At 49.5% G+C, this 15,000-nt stretch overlaps 1 protein-coding gene across 6 annotated transcripts in view; it reads right to left on the reverse strand.

The window, feature by feature from the left end:
* Positions 1–15,000, reverse strand: part of LOC110513475 (vacuolar protein sorting-associated protein 13B) — an 818,772-nt gene that overhangs the window by 554,620 nt on the left and 249,152 nt on the right. For all 6 annotated transcript variants that reach the window (XM_036938036.1, XM_036938048.1, XM_036938043.1 and 3 more), the window contains exons 18-19: positions 4,042–4,182; positions 3,000–3,182 (exon numbers count right to left, since the gene is read on the reverse strand). In XM_036938036.1, coding sequence (XP_036793931.1) covers positions 3,000–3,182; positions 4,042–4,182 — 324 coding nt within the window. The remainder of the gene's footprint in view (positions 1–2,999; positions 3,183–4,041; positions 4,183–15,000) is intronic.

Genomic DNA, 15,000 nt, shown 5'->3' on the forward strand with positions numbered 1-15,000 from the left:
AGCTCTATGAGACGAGGAAGTCGAGGACACCAGATGAATCTCTATGTCAACAGAGACACGTTGAGGAGCCGCGGTCCTGACGTGATTCAGAGAGCAGCTCTATGAGACGGAGTCGAGGACACCAGATGAATCTCTATGTCAACAGAGACACGTTGAGGAGCCGCGGTCCTGACGTGATTCAGAGAGCAGCTTTATGAGACGGAGTCGAGGACACCAGATGAATCTCCGCAGCCTGTATTAAACGAGATGCACAGTAAGGCTCTGAAGACAACAGACTAACACACTTGAGGGATATTATTTTTCATGTGGTGTCAGATTCTCCGGTACGTGTCCCTTTAGCCAGGAGAGACGGCACCAGAGTGCACAGGATCTTGTGGCCTGCATCCCAAACGCCAATCCTATTCCCTATATAGTAACCATAGGGCTCTGGTCAAAAGTAGTGCACTATATAGGGAATCATTTAGGACACATGCCCCCCCCCCCCCTCCAGCTCTCTCCTTCCTGATGTTTTAGAGACTCTCAGTGAAGAAGGATGGGAAAGCAGTGGTGACACGTCTTTTTCCAGAGGCATCAATCTGCTGGTGGAATCCTGTGGAGTGGGGGGGGGGGGGGGGGGGATTAATGACCTCACTGGGGGGGGTTCCCAGGGATAGATACTCTGGTCAGGAACGCTGTCGGGAACGCCGGGATGGAGAACGGGATGGGACCGGGGGACACGTGGAGAGTGATATTCATGACCTCACTGAGGGGGGAGGGGGGGGAGTTCCCAGGGATAGATACTCTGGTCAGGAACGCCAGGATGGAGAACGGGATGGGACCGGGGGACACGTGGAGAGTGATATTCATGACCTCACTGAGGGGGGAGGGGGGGGAGTTCCCAGGGATAGATACTCTGGTCAGGAACGCCAGGATGGAGAACGGGATGGGACCGGGGGACACGTGGGGAGTGATATTCATGACCTCACTGAGGGGGGAGGGGGGGGAGTTCCCAGGGATAGATACTCTGGTCAGGAACGCCAGGATGGAGAACGGGATGGGACCGGGGGACACGTGGGGAGTGATATTCATGACCTCACTGAGGGGGGGCCTCAATGCTGCAGAGACAGTAACTCTCTAGGAGGACTCTGAAACGGCTTCGTCTCTATGGCAGTGGTACAGCCTGTCTCACGGGTAACTTCCTATTAGGACACAGATACAGAACGCTGCAGGCCGGAAAACTCACACATCTCAGTCTCTATGGCAATAATCTTAACCCCAGAGACGGAGGACACTGAACGTCCCCACAGGTCTGGAAGACGGAGGACACTGAACATCTCTACAGGTCTGGAAGATGGAGGACAACTGGACGTCTCCACAGGTCTGGAAGACGGAGGACAACTGGACGTCTCCACAGGTCTGGAAGACGGAGGACACTGAACGTCTCCACAGGTCTGGAAGACGGAGGACAACTGAACGTCTCCACAGGTCTGGAAGACGGAGGACAACTGAACGTCTCCACAGGTCTGGAAGACGGAGGACAACTGGACGTCCCCACAGGTCTGGAAGACGGAGGACAACTGGACGTCCCCACAGGTCTGGAAGACGGAGGACAACTGGACGTCCCCACAGGTCTGGAAGACGGAGGACACCTGGACGTCCCCACAGGTCTGGAAGACGGAGGGCAACTGGACGTCCCCACAGGTCTGGAAGACTGAGGACAAGCACAGGTCTGGAAGACTGAGGACAACCACAGGTCTGGAAGACTGAGGACAACCACAGGTCTGGAAGACTGAGGACAACCACAGGTCTGGAAGACTGAGGACAACCACAGGTCTGGAAGACGGAGGACAACTGAACGTCTCCACAGGTCTGGAAGACGGAGGACACTGAACGTCTCCACAGGTCTGGAAGACGGAGGACAACTGAACGTCTCCACAGGTCTGGAAGACGGAGGACACTGAACGTCTCCACAGGTCTGGAAGACGGAGGACACTGAACGTCTCCACAGGTCTGGAAGACGGAGGACAACTGAACGTCTCCACAGGTCTGGAAGACGGAGGACACTGAACGTCTCCACAGGTCTGGAAGACGGAGGACACTGAACGTCCCCACAGGTCTGGAAGACGGAGGACACTGAACGTCTCCACAGGTCTGGAAGACGGAGGACACTGAACGTCCCCACAGGTCTGGAAGACGGAGGACAACTGGACACAAAAGGGACTGTAAATGCAGACAAACCTTTGTTGTGCGTTTTGTTTCTACGATGACTGTCCCATAACAGTCCAAAACACTGAGTCACCTGGACATAAACAAAATGTCCACACGTCCATTTTGAGCTGCTTACTGGACTCTATTTCATATAAAGAAGGCTTTGAGATGACCTCATGAGAGGAGAAAGAAGAATTCACCAGATTCTGAAAAGTTCCAGAAGAAACTAGTTTGATCTCTTTTAACGGTGATGTGTCTTTCCAGCCGGGAACACCTCCCAGAATGCTCTCTGTCTCTGGCTGGCACTAAAAAAAAAAAAAGGCAACTGAACACACTGCTCCTCCTCTCTCCTGAAGCATCATGGGAACTCTGGGCTTCAAGGTGTCACTCTGCTCTGGTCGTAGAAACAGATCCCCACTGACTCTGGTCACACCGACCCACAGGCCTCATCCACCATGACTCCTTCCATCCCACCGGAGAGGGTAGCAGTCCACCTTCAAAATATGTCCCCCCCCCCTCCAAGTCCACCTCTGTCTACTGTACCACACATGCACTGAAGGACAATAGCAGAATTTGCCCCCCCCCCCCCCCTCTGTCTACTGTACCACACATGCACTGAAGGACAATAGCAGAATATGTCCCCCCCCACCAAGGAGACAGGAGGGAGGACTGATCACATGACCTGTTGAGGACTTCAGTAATGTGGACTAGACGTTGGGACGAGAGGTAGATGACCTAACTGGTCTGAAGGACCAGAGGTTTCCTCTACCGTACCAGCTGGCGTATTGTAGCGATAGAGGCGTCAGACTTACCAGAGGAGTTACGGCCGTCGACCCCGTGTTGAGGTATCTGTACTGAGAAGGTCAGGAGGTCAGGGGCCAGCAGGGACTCAGGTTTACGGATCTCATTGAGCCAGCGACTCTGGTGAAGCTCTTTAGTGTCAGATGGACCCTGGAGCAGAGGAACCAGCTTCTCCTTCATACCCTCTGGTGAACCTGGAGAGAAGGAGGAGGAGGAGGAGGAGGAGGAGGAGAAGAAGGAGGAGAAGTAGAAGGAGGAGGAGAAGGAGGAGGATGAGAAGGAGAAGGAGGAGGAGGAGGAGAAGGAAGAGGAGGAGGAGAAGGAAGAGGAGAAGGAGAAGGAGGAGGAGGAGAAGGAGGAGAAGGAGGAGGAGGAGGAGAAGGAAGAGAAGGAGGAGGAGGAGAAGGAAGAGAAGGAGGAGGAGGAGAAGGAAGAGAAGGAGGAGGAGGAGGAGGAGGAGGAGAAGGAAGAGAAGGAGGAGGAGGAGGAGAAGGAAGAGAAGAAGGAGGAGGAGGAGGAGGAGGAGAAGGAGGAGAAGGAGGAGGAGGAGGAGAAGGAAGAGGAGAAGGAGAAGGAGGAGGAGGAGAAGGAGGAGAAGGAGGAGGAAAAGGAGAAGGAGAAGAAGGAGGAGGAGGAGGAGGAGGAGGAGGAGGAGGAGGAGGAGAGACAATGTAACTACATCGGTCTGGATCTAGAGAAAGTGAATTTCAAATTGATTCTACAAGTAGAGCAGTCCTGAAGGTGACCTGCTGATGAACTGCTCTGGGTCTGTCAGTTATAGTGGTGATATGGAGATCTCTGTGTGGACAGGAAGCCATTCTGTTTCGGACATCAGAGAATGAGAAAAAGCCCCGATCTCAATGACAAGAGGCCCCTCTGAGACCAGCGGTGACGACACACAGACTAAACATTTGGACCCAAGTCCAGGCAGGACTGAGTCAGTGTGTTAAATGTGAAAGAGAAGAGCCTCGGTGTAGGGGCGGTGTAGGGGCGGTGTAGGGGCGGTGTAGGGGGTAAAGGCAGTAAAGTTTAACAGGGCACAGCTGCACACACCTGGGGTCCTGGCACACACTTTAACAGCTCCCACGGTCCCTCCGACGCAGTTCCCCGTGGCTCTGCTGCAGAACTTCAGCTCTACGTTCTGGACCGAGGCCTCCAGGGTCGGAGGAGGAGGAGGAGACGGAGACTTCACACCTAATAAAAACAACGACTGATAATGAAGTAGGTAGCGGCGCCGATCTGGTGGAGGTGGAAACGCTGCTGCTGCTTCGTTAAAACTACGGAGAGGATCTTTAATTGTTGTTGATCTCTGGACCCTTCAGGTGTTTCTGGTTACACCTGGACTGGACCTGCTACTCTCTCACAGTACACAGAGAGACTGGACCCTTCAGGTGTTTCTGGTTACACCTGGACTGGACCTGCTACTCTCTCACAGTACACAGAGAGACTGGACCCTGCTACTCTCTCACAGTACACAGAGAGACTGGACCCTGCTACTCTCTCACAGTACACAGAGAGACTGGACCTGCTACTCTCTCACAGTAAACAGAGAGACTGGACCCTGCTACTCTCTCACAGTACACAGAGAGACTGTACCCTGCTACTCTCTCACAGTACACAGAGAGACTGGACCTGCTACTCTCTCACAGTACACAGAGAGACTGGACCTGCTACTCTCTCACAGTACACAGAGAGACTGGACCCTTCAGGTGTTTCTTGTTACACCTGGACTGGACCGGCTACTCTCTCACAGTACACAGAGAGACTGGACCTGCTACTCTCTCACAGTAAACAGAGAGACTGGACCCTGCTACTCTCTCACAGTACACAGAGAGACTGGACCTGCTACTCTCTCACTGTACACAGAGAGACTGGACCTGCTACTCTCTCACAGTACACAGAGAGACTGGACCCTTCAGGTGTTTCTGGTTACACCTGGACTGGACCGGCTACTCTCTCACAGTACACAGAGAGACTGGGCCTGCTACTCTCTCACAGTACACAGAGAGACTGGACCCTGCTACTCTCTCATAGTAAACAGAGAGACTGGACCCTTGTACTCTCTCACAGTACACAGAGAGACTGGACCCTTCAGGTGTTTCTGGTTACACCTGGACTGGACCTGCTATTCTCTCACAGTGCACAGAGAGACTGGACCTGCTACTCTCTCACAGTACACAGAGAGACTGGACCCTGCTACTCTCTCACAGTACACAGAGAGACTGGACCCTGCTACTCTCTCACAGTACACAGAGAGACTGGACCTGCTACACTCTCTCTCTCTGGGCTGCCCTCCACCCCTCCCTCCCTCCCTCCACTCCTCCCTCCACCCCTCCCTCCCTCCCTCCACTCCTCCCTCCCTCCACCCCTCCCTCCCTCCCTCCACTCCTCCCTCCCTCCCTCCACTCCTCCCTCCCTCCCTCCCTCCACCCCTCCCTCCCTCCACGCCTCCCCTCCCTCCCTCCCTCCCTCCATCCATCCCTCCACTCCTCCCCTCCCCTCCCTCCCTCCCTCCCTCCCTCCCTCCCTCCACTCCTCCCTCCCTCCACCCCTCCCTCCCTCCCTCCACTCATCCCTCCCTCCCCCCCTCCCTCCCTCCACTCCTCCCTCCCTCCCTCCCTTCATCCACCCCTCCCTCCCTCCCTACACTCCTCCCTCCCTCCACCCCTCCCTCCCTCCCTCCACTCCTCCCTCCCTCCCTCCCTCCACTCCTCCCTCCCTCCCTCCCTCCACCCCCCCCTCCCTCCACTCCTCCCCTCCCTCCCTCCCTCCCTTCCTCCACCCCTCCCTCCCTCCACTCCTCCCCTCCCCTCCACCCCTCCCTCCCTTCCTCCACCCCTCCCTCCCTCCCTCCCTCCCGTGTACATTCTTCCAGCCAGGCAGGCGGGCGCTGTCTGAGGAGTCGTATAAAACTCTGACACCACCTGTTCCAATAAGGACGTATTGTTCATTCTAACTTCCCATCACAGAGACACGAGGTTTCATTTCCTACCAGCTAGTGTCCAGAGAAGAAGAGTTGTGGCCTGAAACTGACTCTAACCTGTCGGGTGTCTGAAGTAGTAGTCAGTAGTACAGGAACAAGGTGTTGTACTCTAACCTGTCGGGTGTCTGAAGTAGTAGTCAGTAGTACAGGAACAAGGTGTTGTACTCTAACCTGCCTGGTGTCTGAAGTAGTAGTCAGTAGTACAGGAACAAGGTGTTGTACTCTAACCTGCCTGGTGTCTGAAGTAGTAGTCAGTAGTACAGGAACAAGGTGTTGTACTCTAACCTGCCTGGTGTCTGAAGTAGTAGTCAGTAGTACAGGAACAAGGTGTTGTACTCTAACCTGCCTGGTGTCTGAAGTAGTAGTCAGTAGTACAGGAACAAGGTGTTGTACTCTAACCTGCCGGGTGTCTGAAGTAGTAGTCAGTAGTACAGGAACAAGGTGTTGTACTCTAACCTGCCTGGTGTCTGAAGTAGTAGTCAGTAGTACAGGAACAAGGTGTTGTACTCTAACCTGCCTGGTGTCTGAAGTAGTAGTCAGTAGTACAGGAACAAGGTGTTGTACTCTAACCTGCCGGGTGTCTGAAGTAGTAGTCAGTAGTACAGGAACAAGGTGTTGTACTCTAACCTGCCGGGTGTCTGAAGTAGTAGTCAGTAGTACAGGAACAAGGTGTTGTACTCTAACCTGCCGGGTGTCTGAAGTAGTAGTCAGTAGTACAGGAACAAGGTGTTGTACTCTAACCTGCCTGGTGTCTGAAGTAGTAGTCAGTAGTACAGGAACAAGGTGTTGTACTCTAACCTGCCTGGTGTCTGAAGTAGTAGTCAGTAGTACAGGAACAAGGTGTTGTACTCTAACCTGCCGGGTGTCTGAAGTAGTAGTCAGTAGTACAGGAGCAAGGTGTTGTACTCTAACCTGCCTGGTGTCTGAAGTAGTAGTCAGTAGTACAGGAACAAGGGGTTGTACTCTAACCTGCCTGGTGTCTGAAGTAGTAGTCAGTAGTACAGGAACAAGGTGTTGTACTCTAACCTGCCTGGTGTCTGAAGTAGTAGTCAGTAGTACAGGAACAAGGTGTTGTACTCTAACCTGCCTGGTGTCTGAAGTAGTAGTCAGTAGTACAGGAACAAGGTGTTGTACTCTAACCTGCCTGGTGTCTGAAGTAGTAGTCAGTAGTACAGGAACAAGGTGTTGTACTCTAACCTGCCTGGTGTCTGAAGTAGTAGTCAGTAGTACAGGAACAAGGTGTTGTACTCTAACCTGCCTGGTGTCTGAAGTAGTAGTCAGTAGTACAGGAACAAGGTGTTGTACTCTAACCTGCCTGGTGTCTGAAGTAGTAGTCAGTAGTACAGGAACAAGGTGTTGTACTCTAACCTGCCAGGTGTCTGAAGTAGTAGTCAGTAGTACAGGAACAAGGTGTTGTACTCTAACCTGCCTGGTGTCTGAAGTAGTAGTCAGTAGTACAGGAACAAGGTGTTGTACTCTAACCTGCCTGGTGTCTGAAGTAGTAGTCAGTAGTACAGGAACAAGGTGTTGTACTCTAACCTGCCTGGTGTCTGAAGTAGTAGTCAGTAGTACAGGAACAAGGTGTTGTACTCGAACCTGCCTGGTGTCCGAAGTAGTAGTCAGTAGTACAGGAACAAGGTGTTGTACTCTAACCTGCCTGGTGTCTGAAGTAGTAGTCAGTAGTACAGGAACAAGGTGTTGTACTCTAACCTGCCTGGTGTCCGAAGTAGTAGTCAGTAGTACAGGAACAAGGTGTTGTACTCTAACCTGCCTGGTGTCTGAAGTAGTAGTCAGTAGTACAGGAACAAGGTGTTGTACTCTAACCTGCCTGGTGTCTGAAGTAGTAGTCAGTAGTACAGGAACAAGGTGTTGTACTCTAACCTGCCTGGTGTCTGAAGTAGTAGTCAGTAGTACAGGAACAAGGTGTTGTACTCTAACCTGCCTGGTGTCTGAAGTAGTAGTCAGTAGTACAGGAACAAGGTGTTGTACTCTAACCTGCCTGGTGTCTGAAGTAGTAGTCAGTAGTACAGGAACAAGGTGTTGTACTCTAACCTGCCTGGTGTCTGAAGTAGTAGTCAGTAGTACAGGAACAAGGTGTTGTACTCTAACCTGCCAGGTGTCTGAAGTAGTAGTCAGTAGTACAGGAACAAGGTGTTGTACTCTAACCTGCCTGGTGTCTGAAGTAGTAGTCAGTAGTACAGGAACAAGGTGTTGTACTCTAACCTGCCTGGTGTCTGAAGTAGTAGTCAGTAGTACAGGAACAAGGTGTTGTACTCTAACCTGCCTGGTGTCTGAAGTAGTAGTCAGTAGTACAGGAACAAGGTGTTGTACTCGAACCTGCCTGGTGTCCGAAGTAGTAGTCAGTAGTACAGGAACAAGGTGTTGTACTCTAACCTGCCTGGTGTCTGAAGTAGTAGTCAGTAGTACAGGAACAAGGTGTTGTACTCTAACCTGCCTGGTGTCCGAAGTAGTAGTCAGTAGTACAGGAACAAGGTGTCATCCTACCAGAGGGATAATACTGAGTTAAAGAAGTGGCCTGGTGTCATCCTACCAGAGGGATAATACTGAGTTAAAGAAGTAGCCTGGTGTCATCCTACCAGAGGGATAATACTGAGTTAAAGAAGTAGCCTGGTGTCATCCTACCAGAGGGATAATACTGAGTTAAAGAAGTAGCCTGGTGTCATCCTACCAGAGGGATAATACTGAGTTAAAGAAGTAGCCTGGTGTCATCCTACCAGAGGGATAATACTGAGTTAAAGAAGTAGCCTGGTGTCATCCTACCAGAGGGATAATACTGAGTTAAAGAAGTAGCCTGGTGTCATCCTACCAGAGGGATAATACTGAGTTAAAGAAGTAGCCTGGTGTCATCCTACCAGAGGGATAATACTGAGTTAAAGAAGTAGCCTGGTGTCATCCTACCAGAGGGATAATACTGAGTTAAAGAAGTAGCCTGGTGTCATCCTACCAGAGGGATAATACTGAGTTAAAGAAGTAGTCTGGTGTCATCCTACCAGAGGGATAATACTGAGTTAAAGAAGTAGCCTGGTGTCATCCTACCAGAGGGGTAATACTGAGTTAAAGAAGTAGCCTGGTGTCATCCTACCAGAGGGATAATACTGAGTTAAAGAAGTAGCCTGGTGTCATCCTACCAGAGGGATAATACTGAGTTAAAGAAGTAGCCTGGTGTCATCCTACCAGAGGGATAATACTGAGTTAAAGAAGTAGCCTGGTGTCATCCTACCAGAGGGATAATACTGAGTTAAAGAAGTAGCCTGGTGTCATCCTACCAGAGGGGTAATACTGAGTTAAAGAAGTAGCCTGGTGTCATCCTACCAGAGGGATAATACTGAGTTAAAGAACTAGGGATAATACTGAGTTAAAGAAGTAGCCTGGTGTCATCCTACCAGAGGGACAATACTGAGTTAAAGAAGTAGCCTGGTGTCATCCTACCAGAGGGATAATACTGAGTTAAAGAAGTAGCCTGGTGTCATCATACCAGAGGGATAATACTGAGTTAAAGAAGTAGCCTGGTGTCATCCTACCAGAGGGATAATAATGAGTTAAAGAAGTAGCCTGGTGTCATCCTACCAGAGGGATAATACTGAGTTAAAGAAGTAGCCTGGTGTCATCCTACCAGAGGGATAATACTGAGTTAAAGAAGTAGCCTGGTGTCATCCTACCAGAGGGATAATACTGAGTTAAAGAAGTAGCCTGGTGTCATCCTACCAGAGGGGTAATACTGAGTTAAAGAAGTAGCCTGGTGTCATCCTACCAGAGGGATAATACTGAGTTAAAGAACTAGGGATAATACTGAGTTAAAGAAGTAGCCTGGTGTCATCCTACCAGAGGGATAATACTGAGTTAAAGAAGTAGCCTGGTGTCATCCTACCAGAGGGATAATACTGAGTTAAAGAAGTAGCCTGGTGTCATCCTACCAGAGGGATAATACTGAGTTAAAGAAGTAGCCTGGTGTCATCCTACCAGAGGGATAATACTGAGTTAAAGAAGTAGCCTGGTGTCATCCTACCAGAGGGATAATACTGAGTTAAAGAAGTAGCCTGGTGTCATCCTACCAGAGGGATAATACTGAGTTAAAGAAGTAGCCTGGTGTCATCCAGCCAGAGGGATAATACTGAGTTAAAGAAGTAGCCTGGTGTCATCCTACCAGAGGGGTAATACTGAGTTAAAGAAGTAGCCTGGTGTCATCCTACCAGAGGGATAATACTGAGTTAAAGAAGTGGTCTGGTGTCATCCTACCAGAGGGATAATACTGAGTTAAAGAAGTAGCCTGGTGTCATCCTACCAGAGGGGTAATACTGAGTTAAAGAAGTAGCCTGGTGTCATCCTACCAGAGGGATAATACTGAGTTAAAGAAGTAGCCTGGTGTCATCCTACCAGAGGGATAATACTGAGTTAAAGAAGTAGCCTGGTGTCATCCTACCAGAGGGATAATACTGAGTTAAAGAAGTAGCCTGGTGTCATCCTACCAGAGGGATAATACTGAGTTAAAGAAGTAGCCTGGTGTCATCCTACCAGAGGGATAATACTGAGTTAAAGAAGTAGCCTGGTGTCATCCTACCAGAGGGATAATACTGAGTTAAAGAAGTAGCCTGGTGTCATCCTACCAGAGGGATAATACTGAGTTAAAGAAGTAGCCTGGTGTCATCCTACCAGAGGGATAATACTGAGTTAAAGAAGTAGCCTGGTGTCATCCTACCAGAGGGATAATACTGAGTTAAAGAAGTAGCCTGGTGTCATCCTACCAGAGGGTTAGGGGTTAGGGGTTAGGGGTTGGGGGGGGGGGGGGGTTAAACACAGCTCTCTGATCTGGAAGGGAACCAGTTCATTATTCTGGAACAGTCTCTAGTCTGGACTCCATCCAGGATCAGAGGGTTTATAGAGACAGGAAACCCAAGCAGTTTGGAGTCAGATATCAGATCACCCCTTGCCTCTCCCTCTCCACCTCCTACTGCCTCTCCCTCTCCACCTCCTACTCCCTCTCCACCTCCTACTGCTACTTCTCCCTCTCTCTCATGCTCTCCCTACCTCCTCCCTGTCCTCCTCTCTCTCCCTCTTCCTCCCTCTCTCTCTCCCTCTTCCTCCCTCTCTCTCTCCCTCCTCCCTCTTCCACTCCTCCTCCCTGTCCTCCTCTCTCCCCTCCTCATCCTTCTCCTCCCACTCTCTACCTCCTCCCACTCTCTCCCACTCACTCCCTTTCTCTCTACCTCCTCCCTCTATCTCTACCTCCTCCCTATCCCCTCTCTACCTCCTTCTCCTCCTCCCTCTCTCTCGACCTCCTTCTCATCCTCCCTCTCCCTCTACCTCCTCCTCCCTCTCTCTCTACCTCCTCCTCCCTATCCTCTCTCTACCTCCACCTCCCTATCCTCTCTCTACCTCCACCTCCCTATCCTCTCTCTACCTCCTTTATCCTCCTCCCTATCCTCCTCCCTGTCCTCATCCACTCCTCCTCCCTGTCCTCCTCCTCCTAGTCTTTCCTCCCTCCATCCCTCCATCTGCTGTGATGGATCACGGTGGTGCAGAAAAGCCATAGGACTTCAAACGCTCCTCTTTAGAGAGCAGAGCAGGGGACTCTACCTCATCCTCCTTCTCTCTCTACCTCCTCCTCCCCCCCTCGTCCACTCCTCCTCCCTGTCCTCCTCCACTCCTCCTTTAAACGCTCCTCTTTAGAGAGCAGAGCAGGGGACTCTACCTTCTCCTTCTCTCTCTACCTCCTCCTCCCCCCTCTTCCACTCCTCCTCCACTCCTCCTTTAAACGCTCCTCTTTAGAGAGCAGAGCAGGGGACCACTGCAGCCAGACTGCAGCCAGACTTTCATCTGGAGACCTGCTCCCAGAGGGGAATACAGAGTCTCTGTCTACACGGGTTAATCCTAATAAATAACCTGATGGATGCAGGTGAATGAACGGGAGGGAGGAGGGGATGGACATTCGGCGCAGCTGGGGAATTACTGGCAATTGGTTGAGTCTGGAGCAAGCGGTTATAGTTAGACTGAGAGGATGTCATTAGACAGGAGGTTATAGTTAGACTGAGAGGATGTCATTAGACAGGAGGTTATAGTTAGACTGAGAGGATGTCATTAGACAGGGGGTTATAGTTAGACTGAGAGGATGGGATTAGACAGGGGGTTATAGTTAGACTGAGAGGATGGGATTAGACAGGGGGTTATAGTTAGACTGAGAGGATGTCATTAGACAGGAGGTTATAGTTAGACTGAGAGGATGACATTAGAGAGGGGGTTATAGTTAGACTGAGAGGATGGGATTAGACAGGGGGTTATAGTTAGACTGAGAGGATGGGATTAGACAGGGGGTTATAGTTAGACTGAGAGGATGGGATTAGACAGGGGGTTATAGTTAGACTGAGAGGATGTCATTAGACAGGAGGTTATAGTTAGACTGAGAGGATGACATTAGAGAGGGGGTTATAGTTAGATTTAGAGGATGGGATTAGACAGGAGGTTAAAGTTAGATTTAGAGGATGGGATTAGACAGGGGGTTATAGTTATATTTAGAGGATGGGATTAGACAGGGGGTTATAGTTAGACTGAGAGGATGGGATTAGACAGGGGGTTATAGTTAGACTGAGAGGATGGGATTAGAGAGGGGGTTATAGTTAGACTGAGAGGATGGGATTAGACAGGGGGTTATAGTTAGACTGAGAGGATGTCATTAGACAGGAGGTTATAGTTAGACTGAGAGGATGGGATTAGAGAGGGGGTTATAGTTAGACTGAGAGGATGTCATTAGACAGGAGGTTATAGTTAGACTGAGAGGATGTCATTAGACAGGAGGTTATAGTTAGACTGAGAGGATGGGATTAGAGAGGGGGTTATAGTTAGACTGAGAGGATGTCATTAGACAGGAGGTTATAGTTAGACTGAGAGGATGGGATTAGACAGGGGGTTATAGTTAGACTGAGAGGATGGGATTAGACAGGAGGTTATAGTTAGACTGAGAGGATGGGATTAGAGAGGGGGTTATAGTTAGACTGAGAGGATGTCATTAGACAGGAGGTTATAGTTAGACTGAGAGGATGTCATTAGACAGGAGGTTATAGTTAGACTGAGAGGATGGGATTAGAGAGGGGGTTATAGTTAGACTGAGAGGATGGGATTAGACAGGAGGTTATAGTTAGACTGAGAGGATGGGATTAGACAGGGGGTTATAGTTAGACTGAGAGGATGGGATTAGACAGGGGGTTATAGTTAGACTGAGAGGATGTCATTAGACAGGGGGTTATAGTTAGACTGAGAGGATGGGATTAGACAGGGGGTTATAGTTAGACTGAGAGGATGGGATTAGACAGGGGGTTATAGTTAGACTGAGAGGATGTCATTAGACAGGGGGTTATAGTTAGACTGAGAGGATGGGATTAGACAGGGGGTTATAGTTAGACTGAGAGGATGGGATTAGACAGGGGGTTATAGTTAGACTGAGAGGATGTCATTAGAGAGGGGGTTATAGTTAGACTGAGAGGATGTCATTAGACAGGGGGTTATAGTTAGACTGAGAGGATGTCATTAGACAGGAGGTTATAGATAGACTGAGAGGATGGGATTAGACAGGGGGTTATAGTTAGATTTAGAGGATGGGATTAGACAGGGGGTTATAGTTAGATTTAGAGGATGGGATTAGACGGGGGTTATAGTTAGACTGAGAGGATGTCATTAGACAGGGGGTTATAGTTAGATTTAGAGGATGGGATTAGACAGGGGGTTATAGTTAGATTTAGAGGATGGGATTAGACAGGGGGTTATAGTTAGACTGAGAGGATGTCATTAGACAGGAGGTTATAGTTAGACTGAGAGGATGGGATTAGACAGGGGGTTATAGTTAGACTGAGAGGATGTCATTAGACAGGGGGTTATAGTTAGACTGAGAGGATGTCATTAGACAGGAGGTTATAGTTAGACTGAGAGGATGTCATTAGACAGGGGGTTATAGTTAGACTGAGAGGATGGGATTAGACAGGAGGTTATAGTTAGACTGAGAGGATGTCATTAGAGAGGGGGTTATAGTTAGACTGAGATGATGTCATTAGAGAGGGGGTTATAGTTAGACTGAGAGGATGTCATTAGACAGGAGGTTATAGTTAGATTTAGAGGATGGGATTAGACAGGGGGTTATAGTTAGACAGAGGATGACATTAGACATGAGGTTATAGTTAGATTTAGAGGATGGGATTAGACAGGGGGTTATAGTTAGACTGAGAGGATGTCATTAGACAGGGGGTTATAGTTAGACTGAGAGGATGGGATTAGACAGGGGGTTATAGTTAGACTGAGAGGATGTCATTAGACAGGGGGTTATAGTTAGACTGAGAGGATGGGATTAGACAGGGGGTTATAGTTAGACTGAGAGGATGTCATTAGACAGGGGGTTATAGTTAGACTGAGAGGATGTCATTAGACAGGGGGTTATAGTTAGATTTAGAGGATGGGATTAGACAGGGGGTTATAGTTAGACTGAGAGGATGACATTAGACATGAGGTTATAGTTAGATTTAGAGGATGGGATTAGACAGGAGGTTATAGTTAGACTGAGAGGATGTCATTAGACAGGAGGTTATAGTTAGACTGAGAGGATGTCATTATACAGGAGGTTATAGTTAGACTGAGAGGATGTCATTAGACAGGAGGTTATAGTTAGATTTAGAGGATGGGATTAGACAGGGGGTTATAGTTAGACTGAGAGGATGGGATTAGACAGGGGGTTATAGTTAGACTGAGAGGATGTCATTAGACAGGAGGTTATAGTTAGATTTAGAGGATGGGATTAGACAGGGGGTTATAGTTAGACTGAGAGGATGTCATTAGACAGGAGGTTATAGTTAGACAGAGGATGTCATTAGACAGGAGGTTATAGTTAGACTGAGAGGATGTCATTAGACAGGAGGTTATAGTTAGACTGAGAGGATGTCATTAGACAGGAGGTTATAGTTAGACTGAGAGGATGTCATTAGACAGGAGGTTATAGTTAGACTGAGAGGATGTCATTAGACAGGAGGTTA

This window comes from Oncorhynchus mykiss, chromosome 2, assembly GCF_013265735.2.
Source record: "Oncorhynchus mykiss isolate Arlee chromosome 2, USDA_OmykA_1.1, whole genome shotgun sequence".
NCBI classification, from domain to species: Eukaryota; Metazoa; Chordata; class Actinopteri; order Salmoniformes; family Salmonidae; genus Oncorhynchus; species Oncorhynchus mykiss.